At 43.1% G+C, this 21,770-nt stretch overlaps 1 protein-coding gene across 2 annotated transcripts in view; it reads right to left on the reverse strand.

Moving 5' to 3' along the window:
• LOC133162468 (low-density lipoprotein receptor-related protein 1-like) overlaps window positions 1–21,770 on the reverse strand; it is a 61,130-nt gene that overhangs the window by 21,287 nt on the left and 18,073 nt on the right. For both annotated transcript variants that reach the window (XM_061291677.1, XM_061291676.1), the window contains exons 3-32: window positions 21,438–21,575; window positions 19,237–19,356; window positions 18,610–18,738; window positions 18,254–18,517; window positions 13,797–13,959; window positions 13,495–13,717; window positions 11,265–11,454; window positions 11,049–11,192; window positions 10,218–10,454; window positions 9,954–10,134; window positions 9,190–9,412; window positions 8,740–8,929; window positions 8,545–8,670; window positions 8,264–8,404; window positions 8,061–8,186; window positions 7,882–7,998; window positions 7,725–7,805; window positions 6,797–6,964; window positions 5,869–6,051; window positions 5,599–5,796; window positions 5,175–5,420; window positions 4,497–4,694; window positions 3,803–4,007; window positions 3,572–3,736; window positions 3,255–3,499; window positions 2,847–2,978; window positions 1,900–2,127; window positions 1,655–1,829; window positions 704–798; window positions 17–166 (exon numbers count right to left, since the gene is read on the reverse strand). In XM_061291677.1, the coding sequence (XP_061147661.1) occupies window positions 17–166; window positions 704–798; window positions 1,655–1,829; window positions 1,900–2,127; window positions 2,847–2,978; window positions 3,255–3,499; window positions 3,572–3,736; window positions 3,803–4,007; window positions 4,497–4,694; window positions 5,175–5,420; window positions 5,599–5,796; window positions 5,869–6,051; window positions 6,797–6,964; window positions 7,725–7,805; window positions 7,882–7,998; window positions 8,061–8,186; window positions 8,264–8,404; window positions 8,545–8,670; window positions 8,740–8,929; window positions 9,190–9,412; window positions 9,954–10,134; window positions 10,218–10,454; window positions 11,049–11,192; window positions 11,265–11,454; window positions 13,495–13,717; window positions 13,797–13,959; window positions 18,254–18,517; window positions 18,610–18,738; window positions 19,237–19,356; window positions 21,438–21,575 (5,181 nt within the window). The remainder of the gene's footprint in view (window positions 1–16; window positions 167–703; window positions 799–1,654; window positions 1,830–1,899; window positions 2,128–2,846; window positions 2,979–3,254; window positions 3,500–3,571; window positions 3,737–3,802; window positions 4,008–4,496; window positions 4,695–5,174; window positions 5,421–5,598; window positions 5,797–5,868; window positions 6,052–6,796; window positions 6,965–7,724; window positions 7,806–7,881; window positions 7,999–8,060; window positions 8,187–8,263; window positions 8,405–8,544; window positions 8,671–8,739; window positions 8,930–9,189; window positions 9,413–9,953; window positions 10,135–10,217; window positions 10,455–11,048; window positions 11,193–11,264; window positions 11,455–13,494; window positions 13,718–13,796; window positions 13,960–18,253; window positions 18,518–18,609; window positions 18,739–19,236; window positions 19,357–21,437; window positions 21,576–21,770) is intronic.

Consider the following 21,770-nt stretch of genomic DNA (forward strand, 5'->3'; position numbering starts at 1 on the left):
AGAAATTGAGACTTACCCATGATGGCCAGAGCAGTCGCCTTGGTCAGCTTGCCCTTGACTCCTTCAAGTATTTCAAGCCCGGAGCCATCCAACTTGCAGCGGTTGATGGTGCTGTTTCCGGAACTGATCCAGTAAAGCTGCTTGGTATCAAAGTCAATAGAGAGCCCTGCGAAACAAAAACAGCTCTTGGCTTTAGTTGACGTTTGATTCAAGGATGAGAAGATGAACCCTTAAGTTGGTTTCACCTAGATAACAGCACTCTGAGGGAAACCATAACCACAAAATAGCCTACGACAAAAATGATAGAAATTAAGAGCCAGAATGAGAAAAATAAATAAAATATAAGTAATAGAACATTTATCTGCTGCTCAAAGTTTTATCATAATCAAACAAGCCAATGTAACGCAACGATGCAGATAATGCATGAAGGTCAAACTTGAGCTGTTTTGGTTATTCCATAAAAAGGACGCCAGCTTCAAGTGCTTTCTTACAAAAACATAAATGGAAAAACAAATACATCTGAGTATAACTGCCTGTACATTTTTCACAAATAACCTCAGCCGTGTGCAATGAGTCGAAACAAAAGCTTTAAAATAAAGCAGCTCAACAAATGTTGATGTTAATGTGTTATCTATCCTGGTCCAATGGCGTCTTTGAAGGGAACCCCCAAGGAACACCTGAATAAACACGCTCAATCACTCACCAACGGGGGCTTTCTGATTGGTGAATAGGACACTTTGGTTGCTGCCATCTGTGTTGGCAATGCTGATGTTGTCCCCATCTGTCCAGTAGAGCTTTCTGAAGAAGGCAAGCGGAGAGAATCAGTAAAGCCACAGCAGCGAAAAACGTGCCTTAATTCAGAGTGGCACACACAAAAAAAAAAAGGCGGAAACCCGAGATGACTGAATAAGGTGGCTTTGAAAGCGTAGCAACAAAACCGCAGCTCTTTAAATTTGGCTCCAAAACACATCAAGCGTCTGCCTGGGTAGAATGTTTCAAACAAACAGTCTCTACCACACCATTGATTTAATTGCTAAAATGCCTTCAATTCAAATAACAACAGGATGCAGCAGATTTTTTGCTCCACACTCCGCCTCGACACAGGCCCTGATGCATTTGCTACGTTAGTGTCAGTAAGAGGACAAATGCATCGAGGCAGCATCTGGTCCTCATTTCCCCCCCCACGCCACGCCAACAATGCTCACGTCGGAAACATTCCTCTATTTGAGTGTGCTTCAAAGCCGGGATGACTCTCTGAAAGAGACGAAGGAGTAAATAAAAACCAGAACATTTGCTACAGGAACTTTCTGATCTACCTCAAAAATAGTGAAAAAAAAGAGAAATTCCTGCAGGACAAAAGCAGCCTGGATATAAATACAGATGGACGGTTTCTGCTGCGCTGGCGAGAAGAGAGGTCGGTCGGGTAGGTTTGCTTTGGGGAGTTAGGTTTCAAGACACGAAGGAAAACATTTGCGAAAAGAGACGAAAGATGGAGGACAAACAAGGAAACTGAAATAAGGACAAACAGACTGTAAATAATTCAGGAACCAGTGGCGCGGAAACTTCTTTGAGAATGAAGCGATGTGACATGTGGCAGGTTAAAGGTGATCTCGACATTTGAATACTGGACTGACGGGTTGGATGTGTGACTAACCCCAAAATGGGATGCAGCACCAGGCAGTGGGGCTTCTCCAGACCCTGGATGACAGCATTTTTGAAAGAGCCATCCAGTCTGGCAACATTAATCTGTTTCTTATTGCCATCATAACTGGTCCAGAAGAGATTCCTGGACACCCAGTCGACCGCAAGGCCATGAGCGTTGGGCAGGTCTAAAGATGGAGAAAATATTATTATACTGAATATATTTGATGACATCCTGTTTTATATGATGAGTCATACCAGCAGAAATCACGGTTTCAACTCCAGTGCCATTAATGAAAGCTCTCTTGATGGTTTGAGTGCGGACGTCGGACCAGTAGATGCGATGCTCCAGAGCGTCATAGTCCACCACGGTCACATTATCAATGTCAGGCACGGTGAAGGAGATGATGTAGTTGTAGTAGGGGTTGTCTATGTCCACTCCTCGGATTTCGATTTGCCGAGCGTAGAGCAGGAACTGACGATCCTCTGAGGGAGGGGGGGGGATTGTTTTCTTTGATTGCGCCTCCAGAGATTTACGTAAACGATTCCTCGATCATTACGTCCGCTTGAATAAACAGTTTGTGTTCCCGCGGCTTTTGCATCAATTACGTCTGCTTGTCTGGCTAACTCGGTTGTGAGCATGCGAGCGAATGCAGTGAGAAGCTATCCATTACTTTTGTAATCGTCTAGCCGGTCCTATTATCACTTAACTGACGCGGTCGCCGACAATTGATAGACAGCGAAAGAGAAAGTGTGAAAGGGAGAAGGAGGGGAATAATAATGTCGAGCTGGATCAGCTCAGCCAGGCGAGGTGCGGGCTGCGGTGGATGCCCGCATCAGACAAGAGCGAGCCTCTCCATTCCATTACCCCTGAAGAGAATAGCAAACCCTGCCCTGAATACTAATCTCAAGCGCCGCCGACTACACACAAAGTCACTTCAATGGACACAAAAGCCGTCATAAAAATGGCACCTCAAAGTGATGAGGGGGAAAAAAAGTCTTGTTTAATGCCAAACTCCCTTCTGTCACCCACACACTTATATATACATAAACAAAAATAAACGATTCAGCAAGAAGAGGGATTACATTCCGCTTTTTTAAAAAAAAGTGGAAGGGATTTACTTGCAAGCTTAGCGAGAGTGAGTCGAGAATTTGTCTTGTGCTGTAGCTGCGGAGCGTGTGTGTGTGTGTGTGTTCACGCTTACCATAACATGTACGCTTGTCAGGCCCAAGTTTCATGAGGTGGGGGCAGCCACACGAGAATGTCTGATTGTAGTTGATGAGGCATAGATGAGTGCAGGGCTTCTGGCCATTTACATCTGCGCACGGGTTCGGCGCTGGAGGAAAAAAAAAAAAGAAGAAAGAGCCTTTAATGCAATTACAAGTTTTATCATTTGGGGATCAAAGGCTTCAGTACGCAGGGTATATAATTTAATCATTAGAGCTCCATAGGGGGAGTTTGAAGATGTTAGTAGATGAAGCAGGGGAGCAAGATTGAAGTCTCCAGTCTGGATCAAAGATAATGAAATTGTAATTTGGCCATCGCAGCGTGCATGATGTCATTGCTATTAGCTTATTTGGAATGTAAACAAACAAACGTTCCAATTGCTCACCCTCAGGTTGTCTGGACGGATGGTAGACCTGGAGGTCAAAAGGTTGCGTGTTGGTTCGCTGGACGACAGTGACGTTGCTCCCGGTCCACTTGTTGGCCTTGGCCAAGGTGTTTGTCCTCCAGTCCGTCCAGTAAACTTCACCGCCGTACATGGTGACAGCGAAAGGATGGGACAGATACTCGTGGCCCCTCAGGACTTCAATCAGCCCAGAACCGTCGTATTTGGCGGAATAAATAGCGTCCGACCTGCGATGAACAAAAACGTTTAATTGGGTTTTCGATTTACTCCAAGCACCTAAAAAGCCGCTTGTGTTTGACCTGGCATCGATCCAAAGGATGCGGCGCTCGAGATAATCCACAGTGAGTCCGTTTGGCCAGCCGCCATTGCCAGTTTCCTTGTGGATCGTCTTTCTGCCTTGGCCACTCATGGATGCTGCCTCAATTCTTGGCAAACTGGCATCCCAGTCGGTCCAGAAGAGGATCCTGACAAGAGTTTGTGTTGAAGAAAATGTTTGCCATTGTGTGCGTTGCAGTGTAAGTGTTAAGTACCCATCACGAGGATCCAGGGCTATCGCTCGAGGATGCTCCACATCTCCGGCCAACAGTGTGGTCCTCATGGTGCCATCCAGCTTGGCCACCTCAATTTGGTCCAGGTTGCTTTCCACCCAATAAATGTTTCCCGCTATCCAATCTACCGCCAGGCCCTCGGGGGTCGCCAGCCCGTACTGGATTACCACGTCGAAGCTGGTTAAAGCTTCAGAAAAAGGCACGGAAGTAAACGCTAATCCATTTTGTGTGAGTTGCTTCGTTTATGCACAAATTGAAGTCTTAATTAAAAAAAAAAGTCCCTCGAGAAAGAAAGACGTACTTATTATTTTACAATAGTGCAAAGAAAAAGAAATCCAACCTAATATTGCTTCACATTCCAATTGGAAACTTGTTTTCTTAAACCGTTTGCACATTTATAGATAATGGCACTCAAATTTCACTGCACCCCAAAGCGGTGGTTTACTTTGCTTCAGGCTTACCGAATTATGTAAATGTAATCCACCAAATTTTATTCTGAGCTAACATTGCATAACATTAACTCCAATGCTAGTATTTAAATGTTTGGGAGAAATCATACTCGTTTAAATAATTTTATGGTTTTTGAACTGCTTTTAGTTTTTTGTCATGGTACTGCTTGCTTCATAATATTTCATGCACTTTATCATATCAAAGTTTGCAATCACACAAATCTCACCCCCATTCTCAGATAGCTTCCCACGATAGATCTTATCCTCCACAACGTCGGTCCAATAGAGAGCACTTTGGCTCAGATGGAAATCCAAAGCGATGGTGTTCCTCAAACCGGGCACCAGCACGCTGAACTCTCCCTTATTGAGATCAATGCGGCGTATCTCATGTCGATTTGAGAAAATGATAAAGGGCTTAAAAGGATCTGTGGGAATGGAGAGTAAAAGTCACAGGGCACGCTTTAAAGGACACAGATGGCAAAGTGTTTAAGCCTCACTAGGGCCACTTCAGTTCCACACCTCCACGTAATTTACCCATTGATGGAAACGTGTTCAAAGTCTGGCCGGTTACGACATAGCATAAATAAAACTGTGCATTTGTGACAAGCAACAGAATGGATGAAAGACCTGGTAGGATCATTCATCACCAGAATTGTGTCGGAAGAGGATGCTCTTCATCTGGATTATTGAATTTAAAGTGGAATTAAAACCATCTTCACTCATCTCAAGTAATAAAAGCGCTTGAGATTTTTTGTATTTTACCTTTGTCTCTCAAGTATGCTTGCATAACTCACTATTGATCATTTTTGGCTAGCCTTTTTAAATTCTTTGCTGGGATTTGGGCTACTTCTATATTCATTCTCCCCTGTGCATCATTCATCAAGCATTCCGATATTTTGTCTTACCGGTGCTCTTGCAGTTCTCCATATCGGGTTCCAGTTCCCAACCTTCGTAGCAAGAACATTTCACACTGAACTTGTCCTGTCGGCAGCGCTGACTGCACTTGAGGTGTTTGGCACAGAAGCTCTGGATCTGACAGGTCTTGTTGTCTGAATGCAGCTCCATGCCAAGCGGGCAAGAACAAATCACACCCTCACCGGGGAGCACTGTGCAATTATGGCTGCAGTGGCCATTGTCCAGTGAACACAAATCTAAAAAAAAAAAAAAAAAGAAAATCTGGATATCAGTATCTAATAAATGTGTGACTCGAGTTAATGTGGTTCCAGCAATTTCTGCAAGCCGAATCAAATTGTTCATCTTGACGCCGCGCTTTATTTGTTGTCATGTTTCCGTCACCCAAAACAAATCTTCGGTTCCGTCGGTGCTTACCACAGAGTTTCTCATCAGAGCCATCTGGGCAGTGTTCCGTGCCATCGCAAAGTTTTTCTGCAGGCAGGCAGATGGTGGAGTCATTGGCGCACACGTGGTGAGACAGTTTACACACTAGCGCTTCGCAGTTTTCTTCATCCGAATTGTCCTCGCAGTCGCTGTCTCCGTCGCACATCCAAGCTTTGCTGATGCACCGTGCTGCAAAGAGATGTCACTCGTCAAGCAAATCATCCCTTATCGGCTCCCCGGCAGTAACGTCAGATTATTCACCGGAGTCCCTGCAACCGAATTTGACTGCCGGGTCGCACATGTGCGTGACGCCCTCGCAGCTCTTCTCGTCGCTCAGGTCCATGCAGTCGGTATCGCCGTCACAGCGCCAACGCAGGGGAATGCACAGGCCGTCCATGCGGCATTGGAACTCATCCGTGTGGCAGCCTCCTGGCGGACGAGTGGCTGCGGGGGAAAACGGAAAGGACGTCGCATCACTCATCTCATGTTCAAGTGATTTTTGAAAAAAGCTCATTGATTGTCGGTATTGCTATTCATATTTTATTGCGTACCAATCAGATCCAAGGATCCTGTCCAACATGTCCAAACAAGAGCCCTTCACACCAACAAGTGTTCCAAACAAGCACTTATATACAATAATTACCAATTTTGCGTGGCAAAATGCCAATGAAACATTTTCCATGATGTGGACTTGAGGCATACGTGAAAATGGCAGCGCTTATCAATCAAGAGGAGTCTATTGGGATTCAGTCATTACCCAAAGGCCACAGCTTTTTCTTTGATACGTTTAAAATAAATAAATGAAAAGCGCCACTTGGTGCAGGCAGCAGACTTTATCTCTCAAAGCTTCCTACTTTCTTCAAGGCCGGACTGTACTTTGGCTATTAGTAAAGCGTGATTTAGATTAGCATGCTTTTATTTGTTTAATAAAACAGAACAAAACAAACCTAGAAGCAGGACATAAGATTTGATTCAACTTAAGTGACATAAGAGCAATCTCATTGGATATCATTTTACACTTCAGAACCGATAGGCAGGCTGAGATATAAAATTCACTTAATTCTTTATTAATCTAATATTCATATATGATATTCAAATTCTAATAAAAATTCTACTAATGTTTTTTTCTCCTATTATTCTTATTTTTGGCCATCAACAGTCTGGGATCGAAGTAGTCTGAGATACCGACCCTGATTTGTGCAGTTTGCGTGGGTTTCATCGCTGTAGTCCCCACAGTCATTATCCCCGTCACAAGTCCAATAATCGGGGATGCATCGACCGCTGTTGCACTTGAACTGAGCACTGGAGCACGAGTGACTGCAGCCGGCCTCGTCACTGTTGTCCCCGCAGTCATTGTCTGAAAGGGAAATTCACAGTCACATCACAAAGCGTCGTCTTCGGCAACAAACGAAAGGTGTTTGAATAGAGCGTCCAGAGATTTTTTTTTTTTTAATGACAGAAACTGCATTGATCAAACCATGCACCATGAGGGAACGTATCCAGCTTTGATACATTGAGCTTGGCAGAAAAGCACGATAAGCAGTTTATACCCCATACCAATCCCGTCCGTCCCTTATAACATTTATCGCGACAGAATCTGATTTGAATAGAAAATTAATTCTGCCGACACGCTTCTTTTTATCATTTGACCTGTCACTCCAAAACAGCCAATTAGATTATCTTTGCATGACTCGATAATGCATTTGCAATTTGCCCAATCTAATTAAACTCGAAATCTTTTTCGTGCAGCGGCAGCGATATTGGCATCGGCGCGTGGCCACGTTTAAAGCCAAGCGGCCCTTAAATTATTGTTAGCCTGCCGGGCTAATCTACAAGCCGGCCAAGCGTCTTGGCTGCTGCTGCGGTGCATGTTGATCTATGGACTAGCTGGCCAGGTTCAGACAATGCGATTCATCAGAGCCGTCGCCACAATCGTTTTCTGAAAGACAGAATCAATGCGAGACACCAAAATGGGCGAATAGCACGGAACTAGGAGACCAAGAGATAGGAGAGCAAACATAAATCTGCATGGTGACACAGCCGGTGAGTGAGATTGAGCTCAGACGTGGAAATAGAAGACACACTGAAAAAGAGAGAAATGCGGAAATGCCACTCACCATTATCACAGCGCCAATTAATGTTGATGCAACGTCCATTGTTGCATGTAAACTGGGTGAGGGGGAAACACGTGGGGTAGGCTGTGTATACAAAACAAATCAGATCATTTTGGATACTGAACATTCCTGAGTGAGGAAGGGGTTCAGGTTGACCCACCACAAGAGGCAGGCTCATCGGACCGATCCCCGCAGTCGTCATCCAGGTCGCACGTCCAGGAGATGGGTATGCAGCGCCCGCTGGCGCACGAGTACTGATTGGGCGGGCATGTGCGAGCTGGAAGGGCAACCGGATTACAACCAGAACTGCACGGAAGGGGAACCTGATTCTCGGACTACCTGAACAGGTGGTGTTGGATTCATCCTCATCGTTGCCGCAGTCATTGTCGCCATCGCACAACCAGCGCGTGGGAATGCAACGGTTGTTCTGGCATTTAAATCTGTCAGTAGGGCAGGTGTGCTGGTCTGGAGACAAGAGAAAAAAAAAAAAAAAAAAGTAAGAGACAGCCTGGAGAGATATGCAAATGAGTTTGCTAACTTACGACACAAGTCGGGAGCCTCATCGCTGTTGTCCAGGCAGTCGTTGTCGCCATCGCACTTCCAGCGTTCCTGGATGCAGCGATTATTTTTACAGGCAAACTCTCCGGCCTGGCACTGAGGAGGCGGCACGTAAGACGGGTTGGCTGTGGATGACAAGAAGAAGCAAAATAGTAACATGGAGGGAAAACAAATAAAAAGGTATAAACTGATGAATGTAGCATGGGCCAGCATTTTGTGTACAGTGGTTCCATTATGTATTCTTTTTTTAACATTTGATACTCGCCTTTGCAGCTGGTGTTGTCAGTGGGGTCGAGTATTTGGTCCTCTGCGCAGGCACACTGCCTACCTCCCGGTATGGCCAAGCACAGGCTGGTGCAGCCTCCGTTGTGCACACGACACGCATTCGAACCTGGAAGATGAAGAACGTAAAGTGTCATAAACACAAAGGAGAGGAAAAACAGAGAAGTGGATTGTCTACCTTGCTGTTGCTGAGCATCATACATGCGTATTTCGAAAATGGGCGGCCTTTCATTGCGCAGTAGGGTGGCAATGCTCGTGGTGGTGTCCAACTTGTATATGCTGCCACTGCGATACTCGTTCCAGAACAAAAAGTGTTTATAGTGGCAGAGACCAAAGGCGTGGTTCAGCTCCTGGCCCTCGTACACCGTCTAGCCATGTGAAGAAAAACACAGGAAGAGGACAAAATGTGTCAGTGGTGACCTTTGCTTTTAACTTCTTTCTGTTTCCAGCTAATGATGCTAGAAATTTAGGCAGTTGACATTTTGGGGCTCATTACCGAACAAGCATTAAAACACTTGCAAATTAAAAGCTTCCTAATTCATTTGTATCGGCTTCATAAAAACGAACAAAGGCATCGAGATATAGTTCAAGCTAAGCTATGTTAAAGTGTTCCAATTATAGTTCTAACCTTGCGTTCTGAGGTGTTGAGGTAAACCATCTCGATGCGGTCATAGTAGGCGTCCACCCAGTAAAGGATTCCCTGCGGGATGTCCAAACTCAGGCCGTTGGGCCACAGCACCGTTTTGCTCGTGAGGAAAACGTCCCTGTTGGAGCCGTCCATCCAAGCGCGTTCAATTTTTCCTCGTTTGCTCTCCTTGGGATCCTCCTCCCAGTCTGTCCAGTACATCCACCTTTAGAAGACATAAAGTTAAACCTCTTTATTGATCAAAAAGTCTGTCTCAATATTTTTGCACGGAAGATACCCCATCTGTCTTAATTTCCCTCCTTTCTGCAACTGCCTTTTTTTCTCCCGCAGCCTGATGGATTTCAGGCATTAGTGCAGGCTAGTGCCTTTCCCTCGGGGCGCGCCATCAACTCACATGGTAGCAAAGCAGCGAGTGTGTGTGTCAGCGTGTGCGTGTGTGTATTTTTGAGCACTTATTTCTCAAGACAGAGCTCAAGAGGTCACGGTAATAAGACTCATCCATTCACAGGTAGGTTAGGCTCGCTATGACAGTGTGAGAGGCAAACGCGCAAATCAATTCAAATTAATATCAACCTAGGTGGAGGTCTGTGAGCGGTCTTATTATTAGGGATAATGGAAGATGATTGGAAGAGAGCAGAAATAATATAATGACCCTTCATTACCACTAAAAGTGTTTTCCAAGGCTACAAAAAAAAAAAAGCAGCAACATTGATGATGGTGGAGGAACCTGCGACCATCTGCCTTACCCGTGAAGAGGGTCCACCACGATTGCGCGAGGGTGAGTCATTTTATCTTCAATGAGAGTCTTGCGAGTTTGCGAGGCTTTCTCCAGCCGAGCCACGCTGATGGTTTTTTTGGGCCCGTCGTCGGTCCAGTACAAATTGTTTGCCATCCAGTCCACGGCGATGCCTTCCACCGTGTGGATCCCTGGGGAAAAAAAATCAAAATTAAGTCTCCAGTGCTGCTGCTTATTTTTATTTATTTTTCCTCCTCGTGTTGTCGCAACCTACCTTCTTTTAGAATTGTGTCTCTCTCAGTCCCATCGATCTTCTGCCGCCCAATGATATAGCTGGTGGCGTCGGCGAAGTAAATAAACTCACTCTCGGCGTGAAAATCCAGAGCTCTGGGCTTCATTAGATTCTCAATAGGGATCATGTACTCATCGGGAACCTTGGCATTCATATCCATGCCCCTGATGACCCCCGGGCGACCTTTACCGTAGACTAGGAAGAGCTCATGCTCGGGCTCTGAAGCAGAAACAAGGAATTGACAGCAGCGCTTAAAAATGGAAATCACTTGAACACATCTGTTTGTGAGAACAAATGAGCAAATTAGATGCTAACTGCGGTCTGCTTTTTTTTTCATGATAATAAATGAACAGCAAGAGATCTTCACTCTTGAGACAGCTTTATGTAGCGTTCGAGAGACTCTTCATCAGTAAAATCGTTACGAACATTTTCATTGGCAGTCTGACCTCAGGGGGGAGATAAATAAGGATATAAATTTTAGTCTGTAATTGAATAAAAAAAAACAGAGCTCACGCTAAAATGACAGGCTGGCTGGCAGTATAGTTGTGACAAGGTCAGAGACCATCGGTTCTTTTCAAAGCTTCTTAGTAGACGAGACTTTTGTTCAGTGAGGACGATTGAACGAAAAACATTTACTTCAAATATTTTGAGTTGCATAACCTTTAAAATCCATCGGGTTGTTTGCTTGGTTTTGGAATTTGTCAAAATGTACCGGTCACTTGACCTGCGCTCCCTCACAAGCTAAGTCCAAATTTTGTCTTGCTTTATTTAATCGTTGAAGGTGAAATTGAACTGTTTCATGATACGACTTACTTTTGCAAGACTTGCCATCGCTTCCCAGGCTGAATCCGGAACGACAGCGGCACGTGCGGGTCTTGTGTCCGTTTCCCAGCAGACAGATGTCGGAGCAACCTCCCGCTTTTCCAAACTGGTCCACCTCACACGCGTGGCTTCGGACTGCACAGGAGCGGGAAGATGTTAGGCAAAGCAAATGCGTTTGAATAGATTGTGACAAAATGCAGTGCGTACCTGGCGGTTGGCGCCGCTGATGGTAGACATGCAGCGCGCCTCCTTTGTCCACACGTGTCACCACTTGGTAGTCTGGGCTATTGAATCGGTTGATCCGTATCACACTGGTTTTGGGTTGCATGTTGGCGTTGTCCGAGTTGGTGGCGTAGAGGTAGTTTTCGAACACAGTCAGCCCGTACAGATGCTCGATCTTGGATGAGAAGTAGAGACAAAACATAATACTTAGAACAAGCCCATAACTTTCCTGCTGAATGGATGTTGAACACAAACGGTGCAGCAACACATGTAGACTGACAAGTTATAAACTCACTAGACACTATAGCAACTCACAGTCATATTATTTATGCTATGGGAAAAAAATGTCTAATTTTACTTCAGAGTAATATTAAACTTGTATCTCAAGCCATAAACAATATGCATTATATAAAATAAATAATTGACTGTTTATGGATAAAGTTGCAATTTACTGCAAATTTTTCTCTTTTTGTTAGGGGTGGGCGAAATACAACTTTTATTTGATGATGCTTAAATTTGAAGGTTCCTCCATTAAGATGTTGTTTGGACTTCAGAGACACCAAAAGCTACTCATCTGTGACTTTTCCACAGCTCTTGCATAATTCATTTAGCTGACATAATCTTTCCTGAAGATAGAACCCATTTTCTTTCTGAGCCATACACAAATTATTTAACAGCATGACATATTTCTTGAAATGGCCAATGTTTTCTTTTTGTATGACATTTCACTTTTCATCAGCAAATTGATGCTTCCTTCCTGTTATGTATAAAACTGACTCGGTTAATGTTGTGGAACAACTTCCATCCGACAAAACTAATTAGCAAACCTGTCTGAGGACACAATATGTTGATTTAAGCAAGGGTGATCACTAATGCTCAGTGAAACCACATTACTGTTGGAGCCGAGGATGTTATAAAACACCACAACTAGCTCTCTTAATGCACGACTGAAATAGGAAAGTAAGAAATCCAATTAAATGTGAGTAAAACTCCTCAAATGAATCCGACCGTTTTGCAATAATAAACATCTTTACTGCATTATACTGAAAGCACATTTGAATATTGTGGTGACCAGAGATAAGGGCGTCTTCAACAGCCACAAAAAAAACACACCTCAAATCAACTGTAAATCTTTCACACACAATTATAGTCTCCTTAAAAATGGTAATTTGCTGGTAAAGGCAGAGGTACTGTTGCTATGGTAACCTGCTGAACTCAACCGAGTGACGCAGGAAAGGGGTTCGGCGACTCCAACTGTTTTTAAGTTAAGATTTTTTCTGATTTCTCTGGACAGAAATGAAGGACAACTCGTCTTTCAATGCAAGCATGTGATGGTTGGAGGAAACCGGTGCGGCCAAACACACACCTCGAGCAGAGCGTTATTATCGTCTTATCATGGGCATAGTGCTGCTATGGTGACACAGGGACTGCGACTCCATGATTTTAAGGACACCATTTTTTCTACGTTATCATAAAATACCCGCCGTGGATTTGACACAAAGAACTGGACAAGCTTTGAAATACTCAGGATGGCCACAACATTAGGTACCCCTGCAAGCTCTGATATGAGATATATACAAAACTCATATTTCTTTGTTAGACATGCAGCAAAGTCCATTTTTACATTAGCAAAACTAAAAAATTTTGTTGATTTTCCCAAGTTTTTTTTTTTTAGCGCGTATGATAAATTCGGAAAAACAAGTGTGGCGTAAACATAAGTCAAGTAAATCAGTTCAGATACTGGTACACAGTGTTAGGGTGTACCTAATCATTTGTCCTATTGGGCTTGTTTTGATTTCCTTCTATCACTTCTCGCCACTCTATATTTTAGATGAGTTACATTTTAAGACAACCATTCACTCTAATGCTTCTAATATTATGTCGGCTCAAGGACACTGACAAGAATAAGTCCACATGCGCGCGCATATACACACACACACATGCACGCGCGTGCATGCACACAGCATGGGGCTTGTGTTTATGTGTGCATGTCTGTGCCCTGAGGCTTACTGACTATAAATGAAAGCCATTACTTCCCGCAGATCACAGTAAACGTCATGGTAACGGCTTTCAGAGCCAAACCGCACGGAACATTAGCCACCTTGATATTAGACGCGATTAATCAGGTGCTCCCGTCCTCCATCTTTTCCGCGCCCATTTTTCACCAGGCAGACGCCAGACATTTTGAGATGATGATTGCATTAGATGCTTTTACCAGAAGGCCCTGAATGATGGTGTGCCGGTTCTTCCCTTCATAGTCCACCACCTCGATGTAGTCCAGATAGGCGTCGGCCCAGTATACCAGCCTGCTGACCAGATCCAGTGTGATCCCATGCGGGAAGACAATTTTACTGTCTACGAGCTTGGTCCGGTTCTGGCCGTCCATGTCGCATCGTTCCACCTTGGGAATCTGACCGTAGTCGGTGAAGAACACCTTTCTGAGGAGAGAAATGGACAAACCCAATTGAAGTTGAAGACTTTGACTGGCATCACTGTATGAAAAGCCACCACACTCACCCCATGGTGGGGTCCAGGGCAATGCCTTTGGGGTTGTAGAGCTCCTGGTCCAGAAGGGTGACACACGTCTGTCCATCTTTGTCGCACACAAATATCCTGTCATCCACATCATCCACAAAGTAGAAATTTCCCGTGAGCCAGTCGATGGCCATCTGCTCCACATCTGTACAGAGAAGAGGGTCGGGGGAGGAAAAGCCAAATTTATTTTTAGTTCTTACATTCCTGTGGACTTGTAAAGAAGCTGAACTTGTGATGTTGTTGTAAATACTTGTAGCAAGTGAGAGGTCGTGATCATAGGTTGACGTGAACTCAATGAACCATCAAATTGCTCTTAACACAAGCGGTCCATGTTTTTGAGTTTGGACTGAGGAGGGAGGGGGGGGGGGGTTGCTCGACTGACAAATGAGTTGTCAAGTGAACGGCATCAAGCTGGCAAACATCAGGCATGTGTCAGTTCCAGGCCAACCAAATTAAAATTTAAATGTCAAAAAGAGAAGAATTTCACATCCACGCAAAAATGGTTTTGCATCATCCGTAAAAAAAAATTCATTAACGATACTTGTTGCTTTTGGCATATAGGTGAAAATGATCCAAGCACGGGAAAGAAACCGGAACAACACAGAAATATATTTGTTTTTCAAGATGTAAAAAAAAAAAAGAAAAGAAATAATACTCAAACAAATCATTTTTATCAAGGCAAAATTACTTACACCGTGAAAATCAGCCCTTGAGCCCTCTCATATTGAAGACCATTAAAGACAAACCGACTAGAGGGGAATACCAGATTGTCAATGAAGACTAAATCAGATGTTTGGGAGAAATTTGGGTGTGATAAGAGCCAGGCATGATAACATTGTGAACAACTTTGCTGCTTGCAAAAAGCGCCAAAGGGATTTTTCTTTTGACACTTTCGAGATAACCAGATAATTGATTTTTCCAGAAGAAACGCGATGACAATCGATGTTGAATGTTTCCAATTCATTCGAATGCAAAACTTTTGGATTAGGATGTTATGTTGTGAGCATATGCGTATATATTTTTTGAATCTGTGTTTTTTATTTAATGCTATTTATACATGAATGAGGAAAAATGGACCCTCTGCCATCCCTCCACATTGTCAATAGTTCCCTGTTTTGCATGCGGCTGATGCAATATTCCGGCCGAACAATGGCTCCATGCTTTCCCCACGGCCGTAATGTGCCGACGCTGTGCAAAGACGAAGATGACCAAGCAATAGCGTGGATGCAAACTAGGGCTGAACAACAGAAATGTTTGCAGGAAACTGTCTTATAAGCATTCGTACAACAGCAATGCAAACAAATCTGTGTTTTTTTTTTCACTTTAGCTTTTCACGTCTCATGAAACAATGATGTGTAAACATTTGGACTGCAACTATTTAGACAATAAATAAATAAACGGACTGCTTACAGAGCATTTGATACACCTCAAGAGGAAAACCAAAATGTTCAATTGAGAAGCTTGAAGTTCTAACACGCCTGCCTGCTTGCATTTGAACAGCGTGGTGGACCAAGCGTGTGAGCAACAGATAGAGAGTGGAATGGAGAGGAGGGCTTCACAAAACCACAAGACGTTTATTTTTACAGCTGCCGTGAGCTCTGCTCGCCCCAGAAGTGTCTTCACACAAAACACAAACATGCCAGATATGGCGCTGCAGTCGTGCGGCAGGGGGTCCCGGGTCATCAAGTACGAACGAGGTTGTTTTCCCTGGTCAGCTGCGTCACCAAAGTCTCCATTTCTCAACCAAGACTGGAAAAACTTTGATAGGGAGGAAATGACCCAGCAGATTCTTCTGGGTGGAAAAATAACTTTGACCAAAAACGATAAATCAGTCGCTTGTTGCAGTTGTCAGTATTGCAAATGTTTTGGTTTGTTGGCGAAAAGGTGCGAGCGAAAACGACAGAGGAGCAAAGCAGCAAGGAACAAAATGTGAAGGAAAATAGAAGAGAAGCTGGGAGGGGAAAAGCAGATCTGATTTCCACCAGGGAAACTTGGCCATTGTGCCGCATTTCTGAGGTTTTATGGGAGTCAGCGGCCATAATCCCAGAGGTGCTTTTAATTTTTAACACACAGTGCTCTGTTTAAATATTTCCAGCTGCCCCGCGACACACTGATTCACTGATTAAACCGTGTATAAACAAAAGGTAGGAGAGAAGCAGATTGCGCAATGGTCTAAAAGGAGCTTTACACGCTCCTATCATTGACCTTCTCTCTCCTCCTGCATTCATCATGTTTCCCCATCCGGCTCTGGATTCATGATGAAAACCTCACACAATAAAGACTCAGAGCAGCCTAATTAAAATAATTCAATCAAATGCTTCATCTTATGCCAGCATCTGGAAGTAAGATGTACTTGGAAGGAAAACAAGATGCACTGGTCAACGTGTCAACATCAGAAAGGAAGGGAGAGTGGAGAAAGTGTTTACGTATGTCGAGTGTTTCAACGCCATTGAAGGTTAACTTGTGCCTGTGTGTGAATGGAGAAACAATTTGTAATGTGCTGGCTTGACTTTTTGCAGCACATGACCCCGTAAGGAGATTTCAAGGCACTGTGTTTGTGCTGATCAGAACATGGCAGGTCTATCCTGAAGGCTTAGCGACAGCTCTGGGATCAGCGCTCTTGTGTCTGCTTAACCCATATCGCTTTCCTTCCAAGGATTCTCAACAGGGGAGCTCGTCGGTCCCACAAATTACGCTTCGGCCATTACTTACTTGGGAAATACTATCTTGTCATTTTTTGGCTTCGTATTAGTTACATTTGCATATATAAATCTAAGGAGAAGGAGTCAGATGGACGGTATGGACTGTCAGGGAAACATAATGCCCCTGCATGGCATGTAACTATACATAAATGTGCATACATATATGAGATTTCATCATCAAGCCAGACTTAATATTCTACATTGTTGTTTTTGCATTTCAGATGTTACATCATCTTGCTTCATATGTGTTTTTCTGGCATACAATGAAATGGGAGTGATTACAAACTGCAGGTTTCATTGGACTTTGAAGGAGACACTGAGACTTTCGTGCAGAGAGAAAGACAGCGAGAGAGAAAAAGAGAGAGAGAGTGGTGAAGTCACATCTGGACAAGCCATCTGTGGCGTACCAAGGTCATGAGTCACTCCAACCAAACGTGCATCATTTCCTGAATGTTCCCGCCTGCCTTTGGTTTGTGCTGCCTCTTTCACACGACGACTGTAAACAAAAACCTTGCACTCTGTTGCCCGTTCAGGAGGTCGGGTGGCGCTGACACCAAATGTGCTGCCGGGTCTACGACCCTCAGATGCTCCGAGACGTGACTTCTTTGAATTGTATTACACAACTTCTGTTTCTTTCTCTTCGTGTTATGTATCATATGAGGCTGATGTGTCATGTCATAGCTATTCATGAATACGCTTTCAATTACAAACACACTCAAGCTGACTCTTTGTATACAAATAATCATTATTTTGGGTATACTTATAATATAAAATACTATAATTATTAAAATTACTATAAGCTTAGAAGTTGCCAAATGACAGTGATAATCATCAAAAATATTATAAAAGTAAAATGTGTTGAATTGCACTCAGAACAGAAATGAGTCCGGAACTACCAACATTTCATTTCAGTGTTCGTATGTTTTTGTTTTTTTTACTATCAGACATGCCATGTGTCCTTGGCTTGTTTACGTCTGATATTAAAATCTGAGAAGTAGCGGCAGTGGCGGCAGTGGCGGCAGTGGCGGCAGTGGCACGCGGCGGGGAGACTAAGAACAATTAAATCTGACTTAAACTTCTGATCTAATTAATCACACAGGCCGATTTCCGATTCCTGTTGGGCTGTTTCCAGATATGACCGTGGTAGAAAACAAATCTTACAGAACGGCCGCTGCAGTTTTATGTTAAAATCTTGTTCTGTATGTATTATTCATGCTCAAGCCGCCTTTATGCCTGACCTGCATGAAAAACCATAATCATAGAATTACACGATCCTTTTCTAAAAAACAAAAGTATTACAGAATTAGCTAAAAGAATGAAAGCATTTTGACTTATTGCATTGAATGCAGTACAAAAGAAATAGTGTGGCTGTTTGTTTGTTTTTGCAGAGAATGTAATTGGATAAATCTTCTAAGATAAAAATATGATCATAATGACGTGAAATATGACATTACAATGGTAACTACTAGTAACGAACATCTCTAGTTACTACTACATGTTTTTCGAAAGTAGAATATAGCGTGCTATTTTCCTTATTGAAATAACAAACTTTTTGGGGGGGAAACTAGAATGATACCTTTCCATTCATTTATATGCAAATGATGATTTGAGATGCAAACTGCATTTTAAGAGCTGCAAGTTATAAGTCTTTGCCTAGATCTCACTAATTTAAATAAATTACCTGCACTCCTGTCAAAGCATGTTAATTGTGATTTAAGAGTTTTTGGCTGTACTCACGATGTAAGCTGAGAGAGATGTTGATGACTCTCTCCTCAGTGAAGCTCTTAAGATTGGGAATCTTGGCACATTTAAGATGCGTGGACGAGGGGGATTCTCCCACATGGATCCAGCAGACCGTTTCCTGAGCGTACAGGAAGTCCATGGCTGTGGTTTGCTTGGTACTGGTGGACAGCAGGCTGTGGACTGTGGTGCCGCTCAAGGAGGTGGCTTGGATGTTCTGGGAGTTGGCGATCAACAGAACAGGTAGACGGTCCACCGGGACTGGGCAGAACAAACATAAATACGAGGGATGGGGACATGAAAAGAATATTCATAGCGTCTGGGGCAAAGTGCTGCTGTCAGCGACTTTTTACCATTCTTGGCCTTGCAGGAGCGGTTGTCCGGCTGTGGCAGGTAGCCCTCCACGCAGGAGCAAGAATAAGAGCCTTTAGTGTTGGTGCAGGATTGACTGCACGTCCCGTACACAGTGCACTCATCGAAATCTGCAACACACATCGTGGAATCCACGAATAAGCATTTGGAATATTTTGTAAACATTTTGTATTAAATTCTGCAACTGCATCTAATGAGGTGTCCTGCGAGTATACGTTGTATACAAAATTGAACATATTTCATCCTTTTTGAAAAACAATAAACATGTTTTTCAGCAAGCACACTGGTATTTCTAATTACATATACAAAAAAAGACCTCAGCAATATTTGATAAGGATTACTTGAAATGATTTTCTTGATTTCATTCACACTTTTCATCAACGAGATGATTCGTTTTCTTTCCTCTTTCATGATTAAATCTTTGACTCGTTTAACAATTTTAAACTGCAGCCTGAAGTATTTTTTATTTGATTGGGCTTAGCTGGGAAACGAAACACTTTTATTCCACTCATTTTTCATTTCATTCCGCTTAACGTAAAATTACGTGGAACAAAGTGTACGCCCACTTATTTTCAAGTAAATTTGCATAAACTCTACATATCACTCACCTTCACATGTTTTTCTATCTGAGCTGATCGCAAAACCTCTTTCACAGTAACAAGCCGGCCCTGCTGGAGTCACTGCGCAATGATCCTGACAGCCCATGAGTGAGCAGTTGGATATAAACTCTGTGGAGAGAATTAAAAAAAAAAGAAAAGGGAGACATGATATGACAATGTGTCAATTGTGGAACAAGTGCAAAGACATACCATAGCAGGACGTAGTATCATTTGTGTGAAGATGAAAGTCATTTGTGGCGGTGATGGCGAGACGATTGGGGCTTCAATTTGTACAAGAATTTGTTCAATGTACTAAAAGTCAGATTTAATTCATTCTGCTGGGACTTGGAACACTTGAAGCTGCCAGTATACACATTCTGGGCAATATTTACAAGTCAGCATGTGTGCTTAAGTACATAGTGCATGTGTGTGTGTGTGTCTGTGTGTGTGTGTGTTTGGACTTAACTACAGCATGTGGCCAGGGTTCTTCTCGTGACAGTGCAGTGATTGCAAATAATAGGTTTAAGAATAAAAGATCCAGAGTCAGTTCAGTAAGTCACTAAGACTTGAAATGCAATCTTTGAATAAAAACAAGTCAAGCAGATTGAATTGCACCAACAAGTTACACTTTTTCAATTGGGGTTCAGTTAAATGGCTCATTATTTGACTAGATAGGACAGAAGAGACAAAAAGAGGACGAGGCAGTCAAGGGAGAAATTAAGTTGTTAACAAAACGTTCATTTGTTTCTCCCCTTTCCAACAATAAAATGTTGGCTATTTCAATATTTGAATTTTTGTCCTGTCTTCATTGCTACTACACTTTAATAGGATTTGAAATCCCAGTAAAAAATAATAATATTGTTAATTTTTTTTTTAACTGCTGCAAGACCTGAACTTCCCTTCTGGGAATCACAAAGAATAATCCTATTGTCTTTTATTCGTGACTTTAGTTTTGTGTTATTGTTTGTTAAATGCCTTTTTATTATGGAAACATTTTAGTAGGGAACAGACTGTTTGACCATCATCAAGGTTCCAGCGTTCAGTTACGCAAACAATTTAAGCGGAATGTTTCACAACCAACTATTTTTTGCTCCAAACTAAACAGTAGCACAAAGAGCCATGCACAGATGTAAAATTGATGCATGTCTGCTGACCATCTCAAGATAGAATCGTGACTATAAATCATCGTGACTCATCTCTTTTTTCACGCACACATACAGACATATATATACATAAGTGCACACTCACACGCACTTCGTTCTGAATCACTTCACCCAAAAAAGAAATCCCATCAAACTGTTGCAGCAATAGTGGGCGGAGCTTGGATAGAAACCATCTCTTCAAGGAACCATTTTACAAAAACAAATCTGTTCCGACATAATTACATAAGAACAGAACTCATTTGTTGGTCTTTCTTTCCAGCAGCCTACCGGGAAATTTTTGATGATGTGTCTGATGAGTAACTTGGTTAAAATGCATCATGGCCAATTTTCGATGCAATGCGCTGAATCGGAAGACCGGACGACAGTAAGTTGCACATGAGATTTTGTGCGAGCTTCGGAGGCTCACAGCTGCAGTTGAAATTACAGATATGGGTGGAATTTTCCAAAACAAGCCAGAGCGCTCGACAACTCAAAAGTGTTTGGTGAAGCGACACAGGCAGCAATGTAAACAACCCCATCAGATGCATACCACAAATAGTTGCTGTGGAAAAAAGAAATCATGTTCCCACTCGGAATAACGACGGCTAACATTGATGTGATGATTAGAAGTTTTTGTATCCTCACAACACTCTACTTTTTTATTGAATAGAAGATAACGTGTCAATCACATGTTCAAAGCGAAATTTCTTCATACTTAAATTCAAAGGTAGCGCTGATGAGAAACTGTTGCCTCCTCTAACATTTAAGTTGCCCGTACCTGATCGACTTACATTTGCAGCATCTGTCGACACTAAATGGTTGCTCGTCTCAGATAATGTCAGATTAATGGGAGAAGAATCTCCTCCTGGCTGCAGCTTTGATTGACAGCCACTCAATTGTCCGCCCATTAAAGCCAAGCAGAGAATGAAAACAACACACGTACACAGACAATCTCAGTTTGCCAGAAGATGTTGACAAGGTCGATATTTTATAAGCGTAAACATAGCGGAGAAAGATGAAGCGTCGCCGCATGGTGAAGATGAGCGTGACAAGTGAAAAGGCCGATACCTCGGCAGTGAGGTCCCTCGTCCCAGCCGTCGGTGCAGTCCGGAGCTCCGTTGCAGAGTTTGCTCATGTGGATGCAAAGCTCGGTCCCGCCGCATTGGTACTCGTTCGGCGGGCACTTTAACACGGCACTGTGCGGGCCTGATGGAGACAAACACAATTGTGGTCAAGCCAAAATGTCATCAATTCAAATTCGGGATATTCCTGTGTGGACTAGAAGTTTGAAATGTGAAGTTTTTTCCAAATTGGTTAAGCTCAGCAGCACTCCACTATAAGTGATTCCAGTGAGACGATAATTCTGTCCCAGGGATGACGAGTTTCACACAGCCTTAATGA

This window comes from Syngnathus typhle, linkage group LG11 (genome assembly GCF_033458585.1).
Source record: "Syngnathus typhle isolate RoL2023-S1 ecotype Sweden linkage group LG11, RoL_Styp_1.0, whole genome shotgun sequence".
Taxonomy (NCBI): domain Eukaryota; kingdom Metazoa; phylum Chordata; class Actinopteri; order Syngnathiformes; family Syngnathidae; genus Syngnathus; species Syngnathus typhle.